The following is a 26316-nucleotide window of genomic DNA, read 5'->3' on the forward strand; positions in this document are numbered from 1 at the left end:
CCACACCCTTCAAACCGGAACACAGCTATGTTGGAACGTCTCGTATAAACGTCACCCACACTCTTGTAGAGATGTGTAGAGTAAGTTTAGCATTTCTCATCCATTGAGATACATTGAGATAAAAATGTTTGTATGATAATAACATTATACAGTGCATGATAATGTTAATGATACTGCATAATTATGCGGTGAAATGCATCATCTACATGTATAGTATACTTTCTATTTCTTTGCCATGTTCCATCTATGTCAAGAAAGTGAACCTACTTTATATGGACACACTATACCATAATCCATATCCTGTAATATTTTCTACTATATACAATTCAGTTTTGAGAAATGATTTTATAGTTAATCCTAAGGACGAAGTTGAGAACTCTCTCGAATACGTTTATTTACCGTCTTTTTTATACTATCAAAGTAGCACTACTTACTAAGTGGTGGATGGTACTCGTAAGTGCCTACTACCGTCCATGGACATCTGTAACCAACCCCAGATAGGATTAGATATTCCTACCCGAGGTCGGCCACAAAGGCGCCGCTACCCCTCAGGTAGGAATGTCTAATCCTATCTGGGGTTGATTACGGATGTCCATGGGCGGCATTAGCCACTTACCATCAGGTGGACTGCATGCTCGTCTGCTACTCTTACATTATTAAAAAAAAATAAGTAACATATCATTGCATGCAATATTCGGTAACGAAACACCGCAGACACGGGTTTTGCCTGTCAAAATAATATATAAAAAACGTCTGACATGACACGTTTACTGTCTGTAGATTTAGATGGGGAATTAAAAATGATTAGAAAATTTTATTACGTTTTAGAAGTTACAATAAATCACATAAGATCCGGGTCAATTATTGCTACTATTACTAATTAACCAGTAAAATAAATTAGAATCGTGTTGCAATTATCTCGATTATGTCAATCATTTGCTTATCCGAAACCACGCCAAAGGTCTACGTGTCAAACAAAAAGTAAATAAAGATACTTCTTGTGTCGCAGCCAAATAGCTGAATTAGCCGTTTAATTAACTGCCTAGCCTGTTTCTTAAAAATCTTAAACGGTTCGTTCAATATATAAGAAGCTCTTAAATTCATTCATTGGATATTCTCAATAAAATATTTATTATTATCTTATGTGTTTAAAGAGATATATATAAATAGTAGATAGCTTGTTGGTTTAGCTTAAAAACCAAAATTGCATAATTAGGTACATTTTCGAAAAATGATTTTCCTACCTGAAAATCGAAGAATTTCATTTTGATAATATACACTGTATTTACTTGCATCGGATAGTGTCGCTTATAAGGATTAAATTCTGAGAAGTCATATTAAATGACAAATTAAAGGAAAAGGTTCAATTCTAAGAAAATATATTTATCCATAAATTCTCACACGATATTACGCCAATTGATTTTATAAATAATTGTAAACTAAATATATATAACTCAAAGGTGACTGACTGACATAGTGATCTATCAACGCACACCCCAAACCACTAGACGGATCGGGCTGAAATTTGGCATGCAGGTAGATGTTATGACGTAGGCATCCGCTAAGAAAGCATTTTGATCAATTCTTACCACGGGGATAAAATAGGGGATGAAAATATTACTTCGTAACGCGAGCAAAGCCGCGGGCATAAGCTCGTTGTAAATAGTACTAGTTACCAAATACTAACCAAACTAAGTTGGTCACAGGAGCATGTTTCCTTAAGGGCCCAGAAAGGTGAACCTCAACGTGATATACCGAAGTTACGTAAGGGAAATCTTCTGTTATTGCGATAAAGCCCGACCTACACTTGTGTTTGTGTTCGCTGTATTTTTATGCGTTACCCAAACGTGAGCTTAAGTTATTAGCGCGTCAACGAACGTCTTGAATCAATAAAGATTTAGAAGGAAGAAGACAGTAGGTAGGTATAGTCCGCGTAAAACTGCTAGTCCGCTCTGAATATAGAAATGAATCGCGTCGCCATAGCAAATTGTATGACTACGCCTGCTCTCAACAACTTCAGAGCGGACTAGCAGTTTGGCGCGGTTTACTTCTTTTTTGAGTACATACGAAAAGTATGGTAAGACTACACATATTCACAAATGTATATGAATAAACACGTAATGCGTAAAGTTCATTTTTGTAAATATGTCGAAATAATCACCATATTTTAATGAAATTTGGCAAATTATAGCAAACATGTAATGATTGCAAACCAATGCACATATGCATTTTAAGATTTGTTTACGATTGTAATATTCAATGGCAAATAAATTAATATATAATATGTTTATGCAGACGATTTGATATCGTAAAAAGCAGTGCCCACCAGTGGGATAATAATGGGTTGAAGGTTAAAATCAAAAGTTAAAGTTAAAATCAAAAATTCTATAAAATAATTTCAAGTGTGGTTCTAGCATAAGTGTCTACAATTCCACACAGGTTTCACAATTCCATAAACTTTAGACTTGCGTTTCTTAACGGATTATCTTACATCACGGTTATATTTATAAAACATTATCTGCGTATACGAAGATTATGGATTTTTAGTTAAGAGATGAATATAACAACTGGAAATCAGTAATTTCATTGTCATTTTAACGATAATCATGGGTTAACTGATATTAAAGATATTAATGTCATCCTTATTAAATTCGGAATAATTCTCGGAATGAGAAGCATTAGGCCATAGTCCACCGCGCTGGCCAAGTGTGATTTGGTAGACTTCATGTACCTTTTTTTTTAAATTTCTCAGATATGCAGGTATTCATATTCTTCATGGTGTTTCACAATTTTAAGCAAATGATACTAATACACACATAATTTCGAAAAATCAGAGCTTGTCTAGGATTTGAACCCCGGACCCCTCGATCAAGAGGCCGAGTTTCATAAGCACTAGGCTATTACTGCTGTTCAAAGATATTTAAGTAATAGTGATGCAAAGTAGCCATCTTGAGTACGATGTAGAGTTTTGGGATCGACTTTTGGTCTGGTAGAATTTGGTATCTGAATGTCGAATTAAGATACATGCATAAGACACAAGATGACATGGATGGGGCTCTTTAAAAAAGGTGCAAAAAGAGCTCTTCTTCAAAGCCGGCGACATTAACTACTTTCCATCAGTTAGCACGTCTGCTTTATCGTCAGGTTCAAATATATATCGTCAGGTTCAAATATAATAATTTGTATATTTTGTATAATAGATTAAAATTAGGGACTACTTAAATTGTAATTTTGCATGCCTTAAAGGTTAAATAAGTGGAAATCATATTCTTTATTACACCTAATTTACTGTACCTTATTTATGCAAATAAAGATTTATTATTATTATTATTATTTAAAAAAAAACTTACATCATCTTAGTTTGAGTGTTTTTTTTTTGGGACTTTTCGCAGTATCCTCAATAAAGAGCGTCAGTTACACAAAAAATGGTAAAGTAAAAAGATAATGTTACTCGTATCATTTAAAAGAACTTCAAATTGTTATGTGATTTATGTATAAATGCATTTAAAATCCATCTGATGGTAAAAATTCACTATCAAACACTGGTTTTGTAATCTTACTTAAACAGATAGATTGTTAAATTTTGATCATCTTTAGACAATATTATGATGGATAGATTATTAATAATGGGTAAACCTTTAGTTACAATACAAGTCTATTTACCACTCTTCAGAATCACAGAAACGCATTTTTATAATACGAGTATAAGAGTAGCAGACGAGCATGCAGTACAACTGATGATAAGGGGCTACTGCCGCCCATGGGCATCTGTAATTATTCCCAGATAAGATAAGACTTCTACCTGAGGTTGCCCACAAATGCGCCGCTACCTCTAAGGACCAAGTTGGAATGTCTCGGATAAATATGTCTCTTTAAATCATAACACATCAACGTTTAACACTGCTGTTATTAGACATTTTGAATGTAGTAGAACCATTTGTGGTTCGACTCCAACGGCACCACCGCCACGCCTATTTCTGCCTTATAACAGCAGTGTTAGGCGCTGCTGTCTTCCGGTTTGAAGGGTGTGGTAAGGGAGACAGACTTTTCCGAGGCGTTTTAGCTTAGTCCTCAGGGGTAGCGGCGCATCTGTAGCCGACCTCAGGTAGGAATATCTAATCCTATCTGGGGTTGATTACAGATGTCCATGGGCGGCAGTAGCCACTTACCATCAGGTGAACTGCATGCTCCTCTGCTACTCCTATATTATAAAAAAGGCAGAAAAAGGTTTGGCGGTGGTGCTGCCGGAGTTGAACCACACAGTTCCAGAACCTTAAAATGGTAATAAAGTAATAAAACATAAAGTATAGGTAATGAAGTCTTATCTAACAGAAGCATCGTTTTGTCTGCCCTGACATTATCATGTTTCCTACAAGATCGTGACTCGAAAGATGCTGTATCTAAATAATCATGATGATATTATCTCACCAATTATGTGATGCTCAAACTACGCTAAGTTCAAAGAATAAATCTTAGTAAATCAATTAATTATTGCTAGAAACATATCTAAGTGGCGCTCATGGATGAAACTTTGTTTTTCATTCAACTTTTCAATTTGATTAAAAACAACAGCTTTGATTTGGATAGCTTTTAGCTATTTTTTTTTTGGTTTAGATAACATTTTATGGGATTTTAAATAGTTAAGTTTTGGAACTCGCTAATGTACAGGACTCTTGCGTAAAATTATTTTGTTTAAGTTTTTTGTCGTATAGAATAATCTTATATATAAAATTCTCGTGTCACAATGTTAGTTACCGTACTCCTCCGAAACGGCTTTACCGATTTTCACCAAATTTTATATGCATATTCAGTAGATTTGAGAATCGGCTACTATCTATTATTTATACCCCTAAGTGATAAGGGTTGTTCACCCTTAACATTGTTTTATTTATACGGCAACACAACGTTTGCCGGGTCAGCTAGATTGTTTATATTATATTTATACAGTAAAGCCGCACAGGTATGTATAATTTAAAATTAATGAATTGAACCTGAGAGCTCTATAATAAATGATCGTATTTCGAAACACTAGTACATAGTGTTGACATTTCAAAATGCCACAGACAGCTAAAATCAAATGAGTACACCCATTGTTTTAAAATGAATAGTTATCCATCGCTACAGTTTTATTGAATGGTCATGAGGCCAGGATTTGCGCAAGTGAGGTATCTCTCTAATATAATTATCATCGTTAATAGGAGCAAACGAGCATGCAGTCCATTTGTTGGTAAGTGGCTTCTGCTATCCATGGACATCTGTAATCAACCCCAGATAAGATTAGAACCCTACCTGAGGTCGGCCACAGATGCGCTATTATCCCTGGGGACTAAGTTGGGAGCCTCTGCTAAGTACACCAAGCAGACACCTCTTACCACACCTTTTAAAGCGGAACACAGCAGTGCTTAAAGCTCCTTTATTAAGCAGGAATAAGTGCGGTGGTAGTGCCGTCGGAGTTGAACCACAGAGTTCTAGTACCTTGAACGTATTAGAATAGGAAAGCTATGTTCATAATTAATTAATATTTAGTGCTAGTAAGCTGGTAGCAGTGAGTTTGGTATGTCTGTCGTAGGAACGGTAATCGTTGGGAAAACCAGTTATCAAACTGGCTATGTATTGCCAAACATCACTGAACGCCCTTTAAACAGGTGGATCAACAACGTAGCTAGAATAGCTGGGTTACAAGTAGAAGGGTTAAAGTAGGGATGGCGATTATTTCCGAAATAATCGATTCTTTAATCGATTCAAATCGAAGCGTGATAAATCGATTCACAAAATACCGAGGCCTTAAGAATCGATTCTCCTCAAAACGATATTCGATCAATTCGGGCGCAGCTAGTTGAAAAAGGCCGTCAGGACCACAAAATCACTGATACGGTATCTGTCAGTAAAATAATTAATATTTAATCAACTTCGAAAAAATAGAATTTCGATTTTATAGGATGATATATCGATTCACTGAATCGATTAATTGCTGGAGATTGATTAAAATAATCGCCACAGATATGCGAAAAATCCCATGGGGATTGAGTTAGATTTCTTAAAAGTGTCTCTTACCACACCCTTCCATTCGTTATTAATAACCAATCTATCCATTATTTGCCTATCATCATCGAATATTTGCAGAAATTGACGAATCTGAATATTTGGGAGGCAAAGAAATTGATAGATTAATTTAATTAATGGCCTTAATAAAATAAAACGTCAACCGCTAAGTTTTTGACAATATTTGTACATTAATTATCTAGTACGAAGTTTGGATGTTCATTTTTATTTGACATCATTCTAGATCTGCAGGAGATAGCCAAGTTATTTTTAAACTGGGTTATTTTGTTGTCATACATTCTTTGCGCATTCCAAAATTATATTCTCTGTATTTATATGATATGTACCACCTTCTGTTTAATAACAGTGTTAAGCGCTGCTGTGTTCAGGTTTGTAGGGTGTGGAAAGGGAGAGATACCCATCGTTTCAACTTAGTCCTCAGGAGTAGTAGTAACGCGCCTATGGCCGATCTCAGTTAGGATTCCAATCTTATCTGGATTTGATTATGGGTGTCTATGGGCGGCAGTGACCACTTACCACATGGACTACATACTTGTTAGCTACTTCTTTATAATAATAAATGTTATATATAAAATTCTCGTGTCACAATGTTAGTTACCGTACTCCTCCGAAACGGCTTTATCGATTTTCACTAAATTTTATATGCATATTCAGTAGGTCTGAGAATCGGCTACTATTTTTCATACCCCTAAGTGACAAGGGTTGTTCACCATTAACATTTTTTATTTATATAGCAACACAACGCTTGCCGGGTCAGCTAGTATATAATAAAAATGGACTGAGAATTGCACGAATCAGCGATACTGACATATTGTTACAACACAAGTATTTTTTGTGTGTGTCAGCAATAAAATAAATACGCGATATGATGAAACGTTGCTAACACAAAAAAACAATACTTCAATTTCATATCGCGTTAATTGTTTTTACTGCTTAAGTTTAAATAACGAAACGAATTGATAATTTGCTTTGTTAAGGAAAAGTATAGTTTTAAAAAATGCTGACTTATACACGCTGGCCACAAAAATTAGTCATTTTAAAAATCATGTATTATGTATGTACCTTTGTAGGGATGCGAATTTGTGAATTTTAATATCGCTATTTAACTAAGTAAATATAGATATTTATATGGGAGGACTAAATTATCGATATAACGATAGTTTAGTCCTCCGACTACCGATAATACAGATTTCACCGGGATATTATCGACATATTAATAATGGAAACGAATTGTTGTTGATTTTTATCATTTACAAATTTGCGGCTAATTCTTACATGTGAAATTTCATGCAAATCGATTCAAATTCTGAGTACTACGAAACACCGGACCAAAAATTAAAAAAATAATGTAGGGGAGACTGGGGACACTTGATCCTTACGGGAGACTTTGGGAGACATTTCTCGTAAGTTTTCATTTTGATTAAATAATTGGTTAGTAAACATATTTTGGGTAAGTATCACTTTTAAACTATTCATTATCTATGTTTTTAAACGTCTGTTTCATAGAATAGTGTTAATAGTAGTAGATTTTTTTACAATATCTTTTTATAACCACAGTATAGCTAGGGTATACAGTACACTTTCTTATGGGAGATATGATCCCACCGGATCAAGCGTCCATTAATGTTTATTTTTTAATAATTTCAGGATTCAATATGCCTAGAGTATATAAAACAATAGAAGGTGCAAGAATAAAATATCAACCTTAAGATTCTGTGATAACAGGAACATTAAGTAATGTTAGCTGAAAACATAGATACTCGTACATGTGGTTTATCAAAACAGTGGATATGTTGTTGTTGTTGTTTCTACTTTACCTACTAAGCAAATAAATCAATGATAAATCAATTTTAACCTACATTTTTTTTCCTTTTGGTATCATATGAAAATATAGGAGACTTATTTCCCTTAGGATCAAGTGTTCCAGAAGGGGGGGGGGGGGGATCAAGTCAGACATATATATGGGACACATGATATCATTCCCTATGGGAAGTTTTCGAAGGCTGGTTACAAAATTTATATACCGATATTATTAGCTTTTATACTTAGTATAGCCAATGAAATTCCACGTATTTCCGTACCAATATATCTAAAATTGGATCAATATTTACCAAACAGTGGTCAAAAAACAAAAGGGGGGATCAGTTTCCCCAGTGTCCCATACGTATGTACTTATTGTAAAAATGCAAAATTATCATCCTAACTTGAAAATACCAATTGTACAAGTACATAAGCAGAAATGTTATTCATGTAGGTACTCGTATATACCTACATGGTCAAATTTCTTGGAACCGCATGTTGTGTAAAAAATTACTTGTACGATTTATAAATGTTGTTATTTTTGTGGTAAAACGTTTTTATTATGACGTGGTTACTTCGAGGAACATCTTATTGAATAATTAATAGTTGATTATCATAATTATAGTTCAATAGTTACGATCATCAATCAGTTTTAAATAAGAGTTACTAATAATACTATCATTTTTGAAATACAAAATATAAGATTTTTTCATATATAGAACATAAAAATAAAACAAAATGATGTAGGAATGTAAATTCCCATTTCATCTACAAGATTAAATGTTTCTTTCTTTGATATAAGATATATATGATATAAAAAAAATTGAGACCTTACTAAAATTTTAATAAAGGAACACATAGGCCGATGTTTTTTCTTTCTCAACTTAGCTTATACACTACATTGCGTCCAAATAAAATTATTTGTTAATTAACAAAATGTCGCAATACGCATAACATAAATTTTAACCAAGTACAGATAACCATGAGAAAATTCATCTTATTTCATTAAATTAACATAATTATTTGTACGGATTGATAAATGTCACAATAAAACAATAGAATATAGGTCTTATCTAATTTGTGGCATAATAATGTAAGAACGAACATAATTAGTTTAATTAATCATATCATTATAGTCATTATAATTACTAGTTTGTTATGGTTATAATTATTAAAGTAACAATCACAAGGGATGCAGCTTTGTAAATTATAATTGCGCACTTGCTCAATTTTATGAAAATACAGTTTTTAAATACGGTGTTTTGGGCATTTGGGAAAAAATATAATTGATTTTTTTCAAACGTCCTCGATCGACACCATAATCATTACTCAACGATATATTTTTAATATTTACGAATAGTGTGTTTTAAAATACAAATGGGACAGCCGGGAGAAATGGGATTTACATTAAGTTACTTATCCTGTCGCACACCTAAAGGACTACTGAGTAAAAATCAAGAAAATGAGACCCTGAGGACTCCAAATTTTTACATATTTTCAAAGGAATTTATTTATACAGATTACTTTCATTTAAGATTATTTAAGATTAGAAGAGTATAAGTTTTAAGAATTTTAAGATGATTTGAATAGTATATTAAAACTTGACGTGATTTTTCGCCCCACTTGGCAGTCGTTCTTATCACAGTGTCATTAAATCTTATCATCATCTCGGCATTTTCCGTAATCACTGCTTATATCTGTATATTTAGCACCTTGTTAGGGTTCCGTGCCCAAAGGGAAAAACGGTATCCTGTTACAATACGTCTGCAGTCTGTCCGTCTGCCACAAGGTTCTCTTGAACCGAAAACCCTTTAAATGTTCAAGTGTGTATAAATTTTACTGCTAATCATAAATAATAAAAGTAAGGACAAGTTAAAATGGAGATACAGCTTATATGGACAAGAAATCGATGGTTCAGACTGCAAATTCTTGCAAAAAAACAATGGAATGGTGCGTTTCAATGGAAATGTGTGTATTTGAAAGCCGGCTGATTTAAATAAGACTACTTTATATACTGATTTAAATATGCCTCGTAGTGGCAACGTATCTGTGATCAGCTTTATTTAAAACCAAAACCAACCAAACTTATTACTTTGTAGGTGGTAGAACCCTTTGTGATTCGACTCCGGCGGCACCACCGCCACACCTATTTATGCCTAATAACAGCAGTATTAGGCGCTGCTGTGTTCCGTTTTGAAGGGTGTGGTAAAGGAGACTTACTTTTCCGAGGCGTTCCAGCTTAGTCCTTAGGGGTAGCGGCCCTTCTGTGGCCGACCTCAGGTAGGAATATCTAATCCTATCTGGGGTTAATTACAGATGTCCATGGGCGGCAGTAGCTACTTACCATCAGGTGGACTGCATGCTCGTCTGCTACTCCTACATAATAAAAAAACTTACGATTTTGCACTATATGTCATATCTACGTATTTTTATAGAAGTAACATCTTAATTTAGATATTTTTTTATTTAAATGCGCACAAGTGTCATCGCGGTTAATTAAGATTAATTATTAGATAAAAATAATTATTCAGTTCTGTCTAAAATATGTTAAAATTCAAATTCAAATTCAAATATATTTATTTGCAAGAACATGGGTAAGACATAAAATAACAGTAAAGGTATATAAGTTCGCCAAGTTCCACCTGTCAAGGCATGCAAATTTAGAAATTGTGATTACAAATAAATTCGAATAAATTATTTTTATAATTATGTCATTAATTATTATCAATTGTCAAAATTTACATTTCAAATTAGTCATCATAAAATACCAATCGTTTATTATTAACGTTAATTATAATCTTTTATTACAACAGTCTTCAAAAAAATCTTTAATACAATAATAGGCTTTTATGTGTACGTAAATATTCTATACTTCATGAAGAGGCATATTTACTTTCAGAAACTTAGGTTTTTATGCCTAATGCTAAGACATCTCAAAGACTAAATATCAGTATCAAATATATAAGTGTTCACTCCAAAAAAAATTCAAAGTACTTGTCTATACTAATATTATAAAGAGGAAAACTTTGTTTGTTTGATTGTAATGAATAGGCTCAAAAACTACTGTACCGATTTTAAAAATTCTTTCACCATTCGAAAGCTACATTATCCACGAGTAACATGGCTATATTTTATATGAAATATATTTGATAAATAGATTTTGAGGCGGTACAAAGTTTGCCGGGTCAGCTAGTAGGTTATATACTTGTAAGTTTAACGTAACAGAAGATAAGTAACCAAACTTCAAACCCGGATCTCTTTGTTTTGCGGTTAACCATCAGCTATCTATCGTATATAACAACTATGTAGTAACAACAATGTAAATAAGATAGTGTTGTTAAATAAACAACATTTTAGTTTTTGCTTTCGGAGTTAAACACTTCAACGTTTTGGTGAGTTTTTGTAAAGATCAATTAAAGTAGAGGCGCAATTACACGAAAATTGTTAACTTTTGAAGTATCGCGTGTGACAGAAGTTATGTCCAAAGTCAATAATAACTCATTTAAAGAAAAATTTAGTCACTTATACGTTTATAGATATTTATTGTCATTTAAATGGCGTATTAATAAATGTTTTTGGGGTTCCGTGTCCAACGGGACTCTATTACTAAGCCTCCGCTGTCTGTCCGTCTCTCCCAAGGCTCTATCTTTTGAACCGTAATAATGTTTCAAATACAAATACAAAAATCTTTATTTGTATTTGTTTTAGGGTTTAAATTATTATTTTCTCTATTAACAAATAATAAATTTAAAAAGTTAAAGTAAAGGGAGGCCCCCTTTAAGATACTGGCGTAATTTTGGCGTCGTTTTATTTATTGAACAATACTAGGCAGAAACCATAAATTTACGATGCGTTTACGTTGCTTTCATAATAAATGTTAAAAATAAACTAAATATTTGTTAGTACGAAACCCTCTTAAAAATTCCACTCATACTTGACCATTTTTTTTCAATTTCCATTTCAACTACGTCAAAACAAGCACAACGAAACCTTATACTTACAAACAGTGACCAAAACAAACCAAAATTAAAAATAAAAAACAAAAACAAAAAACGAAAACCAAACCGCGAAACCGAGTTCGAATTTCGAACAAACCACACTAAAACAAAAGTGAAAAGCGGCTTAAAAATAAACGGAACACTAAAAAGGTGTCGATTAACTTTCGCTACCACTTACTTCCAACTAGTTTGAACTGTGGCGGCCATGGTGCACAAATGACGTGTGCCGCGACGCTGCGCTCACTGATCACTGACGACTTCGCTCCTTTCCTTGGCTTAGAAGTTTTTCTATGGAATGCGTGGAGCTGATATTACCACCGTTTCATTATTTATTGGGCACACTTTGGTGCAAGTGATTTGTACCGCGGCGCTATGTTCACAGATTACTGACAAAAAGCTTCGTTCCTTTCCTTGGCTTAAAAGTTTTTCTACGGAATGCGTGGAGCTGATATTACCACCGTTTCATTATTTATTGGGGACACTTTGGTGCAAGTGATTTGTACCGCGGCGCTATGTTCACAGATTACTCTGACAACGGCTTCGTTCCTTTCCTTGGCTAAGAAGTTTTTCTACGGAATGCGTGGAGCTGATATTACCACTGTTTTATTTAATGCGCACACTTATTTGTTAGGACACACTTTGGTGTACAAGTGAAGTGTGCCGCGGCGCTGTGCTCACTGATGGCCTCGCTTCATTCCTTGGTTTAGAAGTTTTTCTACGGAATGCGTGGAGCTGATATTACCACTGTTTTATTTAATGCGCACACTTATTTGTTAGGACACACTTTGGTGTACAAGTGAAGTGTGCCGCGGCGCTGTGCTCACTGATGGCCTCGCTTCATTCCTTGGTTTAGAAGTTTTTCTACGGGATGCGATGAGCTAATATTACCACAATGTGATCTATTTTTTCTCTCTTTCTAACTAACTTTCTAAAAAATATATCATTATACATAGTGTCAATACATAGAACACAATTTGAGACATAATTGAATTCCCCGCATCACGTGACAGTCAACTCTATATAATTCCACAAATGATGTTACGTCTGTATTGATACGAGAAAACGCAGTTTGTAACATCAGCCGTGGGAAGATACCACGGTGTTTTGTAAGTTTGTTTTCATGATGGCACCGTTGGAAACACGGAAAAAATATTTTAGGTTACGTTACATTGGTTGTGTAGATTATGGGTTTTCAAATAAAACTCCAACTTGAATCTTCAGTTCTTTTCTTCTTGTTTTTATTCCGAGGCGTACACACTTTTCCATACAAAAAGGCGAGCTTAAGTACTTATTTTGGGTACCGCAACAGGCGCAGGCTCAGTCAGCAACCGCGTCCTATTGCCGTCCCTTTCTAACATAGCCTGTCTTACTCTTACAATTCTATGCTTACACTCTATTGCTATCCTACTCTTACATATCTATTCTTATTACGTAGGACTTATATCTATTGCAATAAAATGTCTTATTTACATAGTCTTAATTACATACACAAGTTACATTAATCAACATTTACATTTAAATTCTTAGGCCGTTGTCGTCCGTAATATTCTCCCCCCGGCGTAGATTCTTCGAAGCCTCCTCCATCTGAAGGACGGCAAGCTTCGTCGCTGGCCTCTGGAACACACCTCCCTTTGTGCGGACGTCTGCAGACCGGACGATGCCATCAGGTCCCGGGTGAACTCGCTCGACGACTCCTCTCGGCCAGGTATTGCGGGGTAAGGCGTAGTCGACCACAATTACGAGATCGCCTTCCCGCAGTTGTGACGCCTGTGCGTTGGACGGCCCCCGCGGAATGAGCGTAGGCAGGTACTCTCGCAGCCATCGCTGCCAGAACTGGTCCGCCAGTGCCTGCGCCCTTCTCCACGTGCTGCGGTCCGCCTCGGTGCATGGCCCCGTCCGCGGTAGCCCCGTCGATGAGCCGATGAGGAAGTGATTCGGCGTTAGTGCTTCCTCGTCCTCGGGGTCCACGGAGACGTGCGTGAGCGGTCGCGCGTTCACGCTGTACTCGGCCTCGGTGATTAACGTCTGCAGTACCTCTTCTTTTGGCGACTTTTCTTTGAGCGTGGTGCTTAGTGCGGTTTTTACTGAACGCACTAAGCGCTCCCAGGCTCCTCCCATGTGTGGCGCCCCCGGCGGTATGAAACGCCAGTCGGTGTTGTACTGCAGACCGTAGTCCCGTAGTGCTGCGATCCATGCTCCGTATGTATTTCTCAGTTCGACGTCGGCCCCTCTAAAGTTAGTGGCGTTGTCGGAGTATATGACGCGCGGCCAACCCCTTCTGGCGGCCATCCTTCGCAGCGCCATAACAGCTGAGTCCGTAGAGAGCGACTGGACGATCTCTAAATGAATGGCCCTTGTGGTGAGACAGGTAAATAGTGCACACCACCTCTTTTCGTGTCTTCGTCCGATAGTCACCGTTAGGGGCCCGAAATAGTCCACGCCACAATAGGTGAAGGCGCGGTGCCCCGAGTCCAACCTCACTTTAGGTAGGTCTCCTTTCGGTGGTGTCGTCGGAGTCGCCTTGTACACGCGACAGTATTGACACGCTCGTGCTACTTTCTTGACTGTAGGCCTCAAGCGCAGTATGATGAATCGTTGACGGAGCTCGTTGACGACTCGTTCGTTATTCGCGTGTCCCGCCCGGCGATGATAATGCTCGACAAGCAGGTGAGTAAAGGGATGCTGCCCGTCGAGTATTACCGGCTCATTAGAGTGCGTTGTAGAATAGAGCGCACCTATACGGCCTCTTGCGGTTATTAGCCCGTCGTTCAATACTGCGTCGAGCCTTTTAAATTTGCTGTGTCGTTGTAGCGGCTGGTTGTGACTTAACCGCGCTAAGTCTTCGCTGAAGGAGTCCCGCTGCGCGCGTTGAAACCACCGTCGTTCGGCCGCTTCTAAGTGTGACACTTCTAAGTGTAGAGTCTTGTCTCTAGATCGAAGCTTCTCGACGAATAGCTGAGTAAGTGCCGTCGCCCTTATAAGCTTCAGGTAACTGGAGAACCTTCTAATGTCGGGTAATGAGTCGTTGCGGTCCGAGTCCTCTTCTGAGACGGTGTAACACGTCTCCCCGGTCTCTTCACCTTCCCCGTTCTCCGTAGGCCAGTGCTCTTCTGTGGCTCGTAGGAATTGCGGTCCCGTGAACCACCGGTCCCGGCTGTCGATCCCGTCGGTTTGAAGCCTGGTCGCATCGTCGGCTACGTTGAGTGTTGTAGGCACCCATCGCCAATCCTCTGTATGTGTGAGCTCGGCGATCTCAGCTAGGCGATGTGAGACGAACGGCGTGTATTTTTTCGTCTCGTTTCTTATCCACTGAAGGACGGTGCGGGAGTCACTCCAGTATATGACTCGTTTGGGTTTCCAACAGCTGTGCTCCCTGACTATAGTGTTAGCCATTCGTGCCCCGATTAACGCAGCTTGGAGCTCCAGTCTCGGAATGGTTAGTAACTTCAGTGGAGCCACCTTCGCCTTGGCCATTACTTGTATTGTTTCTATGTGATCGCCGTGTGCGATCCTCCAGTAGGCCACCGTAGCGTAGGCTTGCTCGCTTGCGTCGACAAACACGTGTAACTCGATGTGAGTTTCCGGCGTTACGTTGTAGCTATAGCACCGCGGTATTGCTAGTGCTGAGACATCTGGGAGTCGCCTTATCCACTCGTCGAATAGGTTAGCGTCTTCAGATGGCAATTCCTGGTCCCAATCAACCTTCTTGAGCCACAAGCGTTGTAATATCATCTTGCCGACGATCGTATATTGACTATCAGCCCCAGTGGGTCGTACACCGACATAACCGCGCTTAGGGTTTCGCGTTTAGTCGGTGCTCTCAACCGCAGTCTGACCTCATCGGGAACCCTCTTGATGTCAGTGTTGAAGGTGAGGGTGTCGGAGCTCGGGTCCCAGCGCAGCCCCAATGTCTTTTCCTTCTGGTGTGCTGCTAACTTTACATTCGCGCTTTCAGACTTCTTATCTTCGGGTATGCTAGCTAAAACTCTCTTGCTATTTGAGTTCCATCTTCTTAAGTTGAAGTCCGCTTGTTGATGGATGTAGGTAACTTCGTTCACCATTTTAATAGCCTCCTCTTCAGATGGGAAACTGTCTAGGTAATCGTCCATGTAGTGTCGCTCCTTGACCGCCGTGGCCGCCTCTGGGTATTTACTTTCATAGTCGACGGCGTTGCGGTTTCTTACGCTGTGAGCGAGGTATGGCGAACTGCTGGCTCCGAATATCATGGAGACCATTTTAAATCTTCTCGGAGGGTCCGTAGGCTTGTCCCTCCATAAAAACATCTGTGCCGGTTGGTCCTCGGGTCTGATTTTAACCCTAAGGAACATTTCTTCGATGTCCGCTGTGACGGCGATTCTCTTTTCTCTGAACCCGAACAATATTCTTGTGAGTGAAGCTAGTAGGTCGGGTCCTTCTAGTAGGAAGTCATTGAGACAGACTCCCTTCACCTTAGCCGCCGCGTCGAAGACCATTCTAACTTTTCCCGGCTTGTTGTGATTGGTGACGGCGAAGTGCGGCAGGAACCATTTTACGTTGCTATCCCTTTCGCTGCCGTCGCATTGCACCGCGTAACCCTTTTGTATAAGGTTAGCGATCTGAGCCGCGTATTCCTTTTTAAACGCCGGCTCCTTAGTCATCCTCTTCTCGAGCGTGTGTAGTCTCTTAAGGGCAGACTCGTAGCTATCTGGGAACGTGGGGTTATCTATCTTCCAGGGCAGACCCACTTCGAAGTGGCCGTCCTTTCTTGTGGCGGTCGCTTCGAAAATGTCGTTGGCTCTCTTCTCATGCTTATTAATTTTTTCTTTAGTCGATACGCCAAGCGAGTCCACGTCGAAATGTGACTCGACGAGCTTCTGTAGTTGGACGTCGCTCGCGCAGATGTGAAGTACGGCCGCCTGGTCTTGATAAATCGATTTCCTGGGTACCGACCCGTGCAGTACCCATCCCAACTTCGTTCTCGACGCGGCGGGTTCATTTCTCTTGCCGGCGCGCAGCTGTCGCGATATTATTAGATGCCAGTTGTCGGCACCTATCAATATGCGAGGTCGAGCTTCTCCCTTACTGATGCTATCTTGTACAACTCGCAGGTGCTTGTACCGTTCTAAGTTGTGCGGTACGCGTTGGTGATGTAGCTGTAGTCCTTTTACTGTGCGGGCTGTCACTAAGTAGGCTTCTTGTTCGTGTACCCCTTTGACACGAACCTTGACCGCTTCGCTGTCGATCCTTCTCTGATCGTTAATACCCCTTATGTTCAGAGGTCGATTCGGTCCGCCGTTAGTGAGTTGCTTCGCTAATTCTTCGTCTATTAGCGTCACAGTAGACCCTTCGTCTAGGAGGGCGTACGTATTTACCTCCCCCCGTGGACCGCTGAGTTTCACCTCGCAGGTTTTGAGCAGTACTGATGTAATAGGCGACCTCCTTGTCGTGACGCTCATTACTAGCGCGGCTGCTTCGTCTTCCCTGCCGTCGTCCGGAGTGCTCACTGTAGTCGTAGACTCCGTTACTTTTTCTTTATGTAGTAGCGCGTGATGTTGGTAGGTACATCCGTGGACTCCGCAGGCCTTGGCTTTGCATGTGAACCTGCTGTGCTTCCTTTTCATGCATTTGAAGCACATCTTGTTGTCCTTTGCCCACTTCCATCGCTCGTTGACGTCGAGTGCTTTGAGTTTATCGCACTCAGTAGTGTAGTGTCCCCCAGTTGGACACATGAAGCATTTTCTTTCTTCCGGTTGACTTTCCCCCGCAGTGTATACGCCCTTGGTAGCAACCCGCTTTGGTGCTACTTCTCTTCTGACGGGTACCGGAACGCTTCGCTTCGTTGTGTGGGTGTACCTTATCATAAGGTCCGCTTCGGCCATTAAAAACTCGGAGAGTACTATCATTTCATTATCTTCCATGATGCGTGCTTCGTTATTGGCTGCGTACTCCGCCCATTTGCTTATGAGATGAGGACTCAGTTTGTCCATTACGTCTCGAACGAGTAGCGGGTTTCGTAGGTAGCCTCTTCTATCTATACTTTTTATCGTATAGACAATATTTTGAATCTTCACCGCGAACTCATACAGATCGGTGCTCGCGCTCCCTAATTTCGGGATCTTTTTGAGCTCTTCCATGGCCCGATCTATTATGAATTCCGGTCTTCCATATTTCATCTCTAATGTGCGCATGATGATATCTGGGTTAGATGCGGTGAATAGCTGTGACAGCACGGTTTCTCTCGCTTCCCCTCGCAGGCTGTTTCGCAGTCGAAGGAGATTTTCCGTTGGAGAGAACTTAAAGAGTCTTGTAGAATCTTCCATGGCGGCCTTATACGGTAGCCACTCGGCGACGGCTCCCGTGAATATAGGTAGTTCCGCTGTTTGGCGAGGCAACGGTCTTGAGGCGACTAGTTTTTCTAAGGTGTCGGCTAGCCGTTGAATGCCTTGGAATTTCGCGTTCTCCCCCCGTTGCTTACTAACGGGAGGGCGAACCTCTTCCGGTTCTTCCCTGTATTCCGTCGCCGTTGGTTGTTCCATGCTTCTATCCACCCAGTCTTGTACCCTTTCGTTGCATGAGCTCGCCGCATATTCAGATTCGGCTCCGATTGCAGTCATTTCGGCGGCTAATCTCGATTTGATTAGCTTTTCTTTCATAAGTAGCCGCTTCTCTTCTATAGCCGCGAGTTCTTTCTCCGCTTCGTATTGTGCCATCTTCATACGTGCGTCGATGCTTCGCTTTGAAGTGTTACTGCGAGCGGTGTGTGCCGGCGACGTAGGTTTCCGCACCGGCAATGTAGGTCTCCGCACCGGCGATGAAGTTTCACGCCTTGGTGGCGTGCTAGCTGGTCGTGCAGGTGGCCCCATGACGGACGTCCGCGTTGACGTCGCTGGTGCTGTCTCTCTCGCCCCTTCTGGCGGAGAGTGCTCCATCCTTTTTTCTTGGGAATTTCCTGCGACCGTCGACGGCGACTGCGGAGAATCTTCATAAATTCGGTGTAGCGATGGCCCTGGCGCACCCTTAGCGCCCGGGGCTGCTTCTGACTCGCTGTACCCCGATTCGGAGCGAACACGACCCCTTGTGTTCATTGCGATCGGCGTATTCATCTTGAGTCTTCTTTAAATCCGGCTTCTCGAAGGACCAATGTAGATTATGGGTTTTCAAATAAAACTCCAACTTGAATCTTCAGTTCTTTTCTTCTTGTTTTTATTCCGAGGCGTACACACTTTTCCATATTTTTTTTTTTTTTTTTTGGCGCCCAGATGTAGGTGGAAAAAGGGCTGACCCTCTACGGAGAGGGAGGAGCAAAAAATGCGTCCAAGCACTTACAGGCCGCGACGGCCGGTGCCTGCGTCGTGTGGGGCTGACTGAAAGGTCCTCCTGAAGGGAGGACCATCCCACTAAAAACTCCTTTAAGGCATTCGTCCAAGGGGACCGTACAGCCGACATCGGATAGCGACCTCTCGTTTGCGGAGCGAGAGGCGCTAGCGGCGCTCCCTAGAGAGCTACCGCTGGATAGATGACACTGAAGGTGTCAACGTATCATGAATAAGATTAGAATCGTCGGGAAGACGATTCTCTATGGAGAGTTGTACGCCCCTGTGGGCGGCCAGAAGATTCTCCACATCGGTGGAGAGTTTGTTAGGAGCGTCGGTCAAGATATTTCTTGGCCGACGGCAATTGTAACGGGTAGGAAGAGGGGCAGCATAGTCCGCTGCACCCTTGATTAAGGGGTTGGAATGGTTTTCTGAGCGGTCAAAGAACGCTTCAGAGAATTGTCTGAGGACTTGTTGTATTGGAGCGAGCTCCAGGTCGCGGTGGAGGTCAGCGTTTCTGACATACCAGGGGGCATTAAGTGCCCGACGACAAAAGAGATTTTGTATGACCTGGAGTTTGTCTAGGATGGTGGGATTCGCGTGAGCGAAGACTGGGGAGGCGTATGTTAACACCGGTCGAATGCAAACCTTATACAGCGTTCGCTTATTCCTGGCTGACAACTTGCTGTGTCTGCCAATCATGGCGTTGAGGCGGCTCATGTAAGAGCGGGCGGTATGGGTGACCTTAGAGACGTGGGGTCTAAAGGTGAGGCCCGGGTCAAGGGTAACTCCTAGGTATTTTACTGTGGGCCTCCATGGAATGGGGGCCCCAAGTAATTTGACGGAGGGCAGGTTGTTTAAGCGCCTGCGTTTGTGGTCGAAGCGCATTGCGGAGCTTTTCTCCGCATTGACTTCGATGCGCCATTTCCTAAACCAATCTCCTAACTCGTTGCCGAGCGTTGGAGTTTGGCGAGGACAGATGACTCCTTTTGCCCTTGGATGTAAAGGGCGGTGTCATCGGCGAAGAGTGAGAGCTGCACCCCATTTTTGGGGATAGGAATATCGTTGGAGTACGATATGAATAATGTAGGAGCGAGCACTGAGCCTTGAGGGACTCCGGCTGTTACGGGGCGTGGGGGAGAGAGGATACCTTCGTGCCTGTAGCGGAAGGTTCTGTCCTGAAGGTAGGAAGCCACGATGCGGACTAGGCGATCAGGGAGACCAGAATGGTATAGCTTGTATACCAGTCCTCCATGCCAGACTTTGTCAAAAGCCTTGGCGACGTCGAAGAAGACTGCTAGTGTCTTGTTACGTCTTGGATAAAACCCGCTTGTGATGTACTCGACAATGCGGTGGACTTGTTGGGGGCACGAGTGCTGGAGGCGAAAGCCAAATTGGTGAGGAATGATGAGTGGGGGAGCATCTATTGGGAAGAGGTGCCCTCTTATGTGAACGAGGATCACCCGTTCGAAAACCTTGCCCATTGCATTGAGGAGGCTAATGGGGCGGTGGTTGGAGGGAATATGTTTCGGTTTCCCAGGCTTGGGAATACCGATAACTGTTGCTGTCTTCCAGGCTGTTGGAAAGAAGCTGAGATCGAGGCAGGCATTGAAGATAATGACCAGAAGGGTCAGTGCCTGCTCGGGGAAGTGTTTGAGCGCCAGGTTGGAGATACCATCCGGACCTGGGGCTTTACGAGGTTTCAAACCGCGGATGACGGTCCGGACCTCGTCTGTAGTGATTTTAATGGGAGCAGAGGTGACAGGGAGAGAGATCTTTTTAAGGACCTCCTCCTCCACCTTGTGAATGTGGATAGGGTCGCACGGTTGAGTGCTGGGGGAGCACTGCGCAGCGATGCTATCTGCGAAGCACTCGGCCTTTTCAGCGTCTTCGAAGGCTATGCTGCCGTCGGGACGCGTGAGAGGGGGAGTGCTTGAGAAGGCTTCGGTACGAAATCGTCTAGCGATTTTGTAGAATGCCTTATGAGAAGGTTGGATATCCTCCATGAGAGAGTTCCAGTTGGAGTCCCTCAGTTCGGCTAGCCGGGATCTGACTTTCCTTTGGAGGGCGTTAGCGCGCCTCCTAAGGACAGGGGTGGGATACTTGGCGGCCCATCTGAGGGCTGCGTTTTTAGTTTGGATTAGCTTCCTGACCTCGCGAGGTAGTTTGCGGTTCGGGACCTCTACCACCTTCGCGTTGTCATGAAGCGAAGTCTGAACTAGCTGGGTGAGTGAGTTCACCGTACTGTCTATTTTCTCCGAGCTAACAAGGTAGTCTGGGGGAATAGTATACGGTGAATCGGGGGCCTCTATGGCCGAGGTGAGAGATTTCTCGTACCCTTCCCAATTAGTGAAGGTTTTCGAGGAGGTATGGGGAGTTGGATCATAGGGACCTAACTGTAGAGAGACTGGACGATGGTCTGAGCCCAGATCGTCCAGTGTTTCGATCGCTCTTGTATTGAGCGCGACGCCTTTAAGGAGGGCGAAATCCAGCACGTCGGGTTCTTGGTCTTCCCGATCGGGGTAGTGGGTTGGCGCTGTTGGAGAGAAGATATCAAAGTCCAGTGCGCGGGAAATGGTTAAGAGTTTCTTACCGTTGGTGTTAGTCAGACGACTGTTCCAAACGGTATGTTTGCAATTGAAATCTCCAAATAGTACGACAGAGTCTCCGAGCGAGAGGAGGGCCTCCAAGTCGCTTTGGAGAGGGGCTTTATTGGCGGGGAGGTAAATTGAGGCTATGATCAGGGACGGGTGTCCTGTCATGCCTAATTTGCATATGGTGGCTTCCATATTGGTGAGCTTGGGTGTTTCCAGAGGGGTGCAATGGAAGGATCTCTTGTAGTAGATGGCAGTGCCTCCGCCACGACGGTCGTCGGCTCTGTCATTACGTACAAGCGCGTAAGAGGGGAGACTTACGCCTTTAAGGGAGGGCTTGAGGAAAGTTTCCTGAACAAGCAACAGGTCGATATCCCTGTTGCGGACGAACTCTTTGAGTTCGGGAATGCAAGGCTTAAGACCTCGTGCATTGAAGGAGATAAGCGAGACGCCTTTAGGTTTTTGACGACCGGGATGAAGGGGTTGAGTATGAACGTTACTCATTGAATGGACTTGAACAACGCTAGGTGTTCAGAGTAGATTGCGATGCGCTCCGCCTGGCTGGCGTTACGCATCTTTTGCGAGACGAGTATGATCTCGTCGAGGTTCACGCCCTTAACGCAGTCCTTAAGGAACATGATATGATCCCTTACCGATGCGTCTTGGGTGGGACGGGGAGTGGGAGTGGCCTTAGGGGCCGGGGTTGGTGGGGCGGTCGCGGGTGCGACTTTCCTCCAACTCATGGGAGCGGTTGGGGTTTTGGAGGCCCCTAGCCGCGGAAAATTGGTCGAATTGACCGGAGGTGGGCCTGCTTTCGAGGGCTGCTTTTTAGCAACCTTCTTTTGGGCGGGACGGGGGGCTTTAGGGCAGCCACGGTAGTTAGCCGGGTGCCCTGAAGTGGTGCATAGCACGCAGGCAGGAGGGGACTCGTCTTCACGAGTCCTCTTGCACTCACGTGTGGCGTGGGGTTCTAGGCACTTGACGCACCTTGGGGGAGCAGTGCAGTTCGCCGCTGCATGGCCGTAAAGCTGGCAGCGGTGGCACTGGGCAGGGTAGCCACGCTTGTTAGGTGGTTCCACCTTGATCTCAGAAAGGCCACAGATTGTGAGCTCCTTCTCCTTGAAAATGTCCTTGGAGGACGGGGTCTTGGCTAGAATGGCCAGGGCTAGAGGGTATTTGACCCCGTTGCGGTTGTACAACTTGTGTACACCTTCCACGGGGAACCCTTGGTTGACTAGATCCGTTAGGATTTCGTCGGTGGGAAGCTCGTAGGGGAGACCCCTAAGGACCGCTTTGATTTTGCGGTCCTCTTCTAAAGCGTACGTGTGGTACGGGAGTTGAAGGTGAGTTAGGAGCCTAATGAGGCTCCTGAAGTCCTCGGTGGTGGGGCATGAAACGCGAATAGAGTCACGAAGGTTACGTGCCTTGGTGTAGTGGATCTGTTTTTCCACTAGGGTTTTAGAGAAGTCGGACCATTTCGACTTATCTCTGAAGAAAATGTGTGGGGGCGGTTTGCACTTGGCAAGTGCCGGTTCGCAGCGCGTGGCTGGCTTGGCGGGCTTAGCCGCGGGGGTTGAGCTCTGGGGCTCGGTGGAGGTTTTTGGCACGGGGGCCAGAGTGGAGGCTTTTGGCACGGGGGCCAGAGCGGGGGCCGCTGGGGCTGGGGTGGCTTCGAAAGAGGCCACGGAAGAGGTTTCACTTGTCGCCTTAGCGACGCGTTTCACCGGTCGTTTCTTGGTCTTCCTCGACTTGACAGGGGTGAAACCCTGGTCGTCGTCGGAGGAGGGGGCGGTGATGAGGGTGTGCTCCGACGATTCGTCGGAGGAGGCGGGGCGTTTGAGCGAGATGGCATCGAAGTCCATCTCGTGTCTCGGGGTGGCATCAGGGGATGCGGGTGAATCAGTAACGGACAGGGGATCCGTTACGGATTTTAAGGGCTCGCAAAGGGAGCGGAGTTTGACTGAGTCAAATGGGCGATTGAGCTCCTTGCTCAAGAGGGAGGACAGAGCCTCGAAAAACCTATCCGTTACCATGTAGGCCATGGTAACCTGGGATGCCTCCCTGCCGAGGCAGGGAGCTAACGGGGAGGGGGAGGGAAATGCAATTACCCCTAAGGGAAAGTAACTGCTACCGTCACCCTTGGGATAGCCCAAGTGCAGTGGGATCGGGTCTGCAGGTTTCTCTCAGGCCGAGAGGTCTGAGAAGCGCACCGGGTCAACGCTAGCTGGTTTCGTTGGCACCGTTAGGTATCCACCAACTCAAACGCGTCGGGACGTGAGTTTTGTTTATTCCCAATAAATTGGCAATAAACAAGGCACGGACCGCTATCGATAATATCGAGTAGGCGAGAACCGGCCGAAAGGCCAGAGAAAATTCTGGGTTAGGAAACACTAGAGCGCGAGCAGGCGGGGCTGCTCGGTCTGGCGTTCAAACGCAGAGTGACTTTTCCATACAAAAAGGCGAGCTTAAGTACTTATTTTGGGTACCGCAACAGGCGCAGGCTCAGTCAGCAACCGCGTCCTATTGCCGTCCCTTTCTAACATAGCCTGTCTTACTCTTACAATTCTATGCTTACACTCTATTGCTATCCTACTCTTACATATCTATTCTTATTACGTAGGACTTATATCTATTGCAATAAAATGTCTTATTTACATAGTCTTAATTACATACACAAGTTACATTAATCAACATTTACATTTAAATTCTTAGGCCGTTGTCGTCCGTAATAGGTTGTAACGACTTTAGAGAATTATTAATAAAAACTAAACCAGACTTTAAAAATATCATCATCATCATCAACCTACTATTGTCCCACTGTTGAGCACGGGTCTCCTCTCAGAATGAGAAGGATTAGGCCATAGTCCACCGCGCTGGCCAAGTGCGTATTGGTAGACTTCACATACCTTTGAGATTTTTTTATTAAATATCTCAGGTTCCTCACGATGTTTTACTTCACGTTTAAAATTATAATTAATGTTATGTCTACAGTTTAGAGGTAATTAACGACATAATATGTCAAAATCTGTCAAGTCGTTTCGTCTGTAGGGTGTGTCAAAGAACGAGACATACATACCCATAGATTAGTACATACCCTTGAAAATGAATTGTCCGCTGATGGGTAAAAACAACTTTGCAGTAATATTTTATTAACAAATCACGCTTTCCTTGTTGTAAAGTAGAGAAAAAATGCAAAATAATATTTTGTAAAAATGTTAATTATATTAAAAACGGTGATATGATACTTCTGTTATGAAAAATAAGTTGCTACAATAATAACAGATAATGTAAGCGCCTAATATATTTTTAATTGAATAAATCAGTTCCGTGTAAAAATATTAGCTTAATTATTCTTTCAGGAGCAATAGCAATCATATAGCAACCATATTGTTAGTCTTATTTTTATTTATCTTATATAGCAATCATATTGTTAGTTATTCTTTCAGGAGTTATAGGACTCATAGCATATTTTATTAAGGTAGGTAGGTAAACAGCCGACTTCTATGTTCTGATTAGAAGATGAAGGAAAGGGATGAAGTGGTAAGGGACACACGGATCTGACCTGACGTGTTCCAACTTAGTCTTCAGGGGTAGGAACGTATCTTTGGCCATTGTAGGATTAGCTCTATCCAGGGTTGATAACAGATGTCCAAGGTCTGCAGTGGCCACGTACCATTAGTTAGACCGCATGATCGTTTGCCACTTTTATATAAAACTAGCAAACTTTGTACCGCCTCAAAATCTATTTATCAAATATATTTCATATAAAATATAGCCTATGTTACTCGTGGAAAATGTAGCTTTCGAATGGTAGCCTATGTAGAATTTTTAAAATCGGTGTTGTAGTTTTGAGCCTATTCACTACAACCAAACAAACAAACAAAGTTTTCCTCTTTATAATATTCGTATAGATAAAAACAGAATCGAACCCCCAACCCTTTGCGTTGCAATGAGCTCTATGCTATTTTAATAGTTTGTCACAAAGTAAAGATAAATGTTATCCGGTAGTTACCAAGTAAACGATTACTTACATAATCTTGCGGTTTGTAATGCAATGTAATGTAATGTAATATTACAAGTGCTGGCACCGATAGACCACGTACTGGACTTCAGCGCTTTCCTCGATTAAATACATTGCATTGAAGACCAGGAAGAGTAGGTAGACGTTTATACCTGCAAAATGTAATTAAAAAGTTTGAAGTTTAGTAGAAACTCAGAGATTTCATAAATATGGAGCGAGAGTACCTACTTAGGTACGAACAGAGGCACAGATGAGAACACTAAGTACGCAATCAGTTCATCATTTAAATTTAAGTTGAGTGAATTAGCAAATTTCATTATTATAATTTTAAATATTTTTATTCTAATTTTGAATATTTTAATTTAATGTTTTGTGTTTGTATGTTTTGGAATTTTACAATTTTCATTCCCTGTATCCGATTAAGCTGATTTTCATAATAGTAGTACTAGTGTTGCAAAGACTATTAGTAAATATAAACAATTTTACAAGAAAAGTTGCTTCGCACATCTGTCTACGGTTCGTACTGTATTGGCGGTATAGACTCACTC

At 42.0% G+C, this 26316-nt stretch overlaps 1 protein-coding gene across 2 annotated transcripts in view; it reads right to left on the reverse strand.

The window, feature by feature from the left end:
- Positions 1 to 26316, reverse strand: part of LOC140752744 (uncharacterized) — a 51865-nt gene that overhangs the window by 18252 nt on the left and 7297 nt on the right. The window contains exon 4 of one of the 2 annotated variants that reach the window (XR_012103468.1): positions 25779 to 25920. Coding sequence is in view for 1 of the 2 variants with exons in the window: in XM_073087121.1 (XP_072943222.1) it covers positions 12040 to 12068 (29 nt within the window). In the remaining variant the exon portion in view is untranslated. Of the gene's footprint in view, positions 1 to 12039; positions 12197 to 25778; positions 25921 to 26316 lie in introns of those variants that run through there. The other variant, XM_073087121.1, reaches the window with a different exon arrangement.

This window comes from Epargyreus clarus, unplaced genomic scaffold, assembly GCF_041222505.1.
Source record: "Epargyreus clarus isolate Ecla_fem2 unplaced genomic scaffold, WU_Ecla_fem_2.2 ptg000001l, whole genome shotgun sequence".
Taxonomy (NCBI): domain Eukaryota; kingdom Metazoa; phylum Arthropoda; class Insecta; order Lepidoptera; family Hesperiidae; genus Epargyreus; species Epargyreus clarus.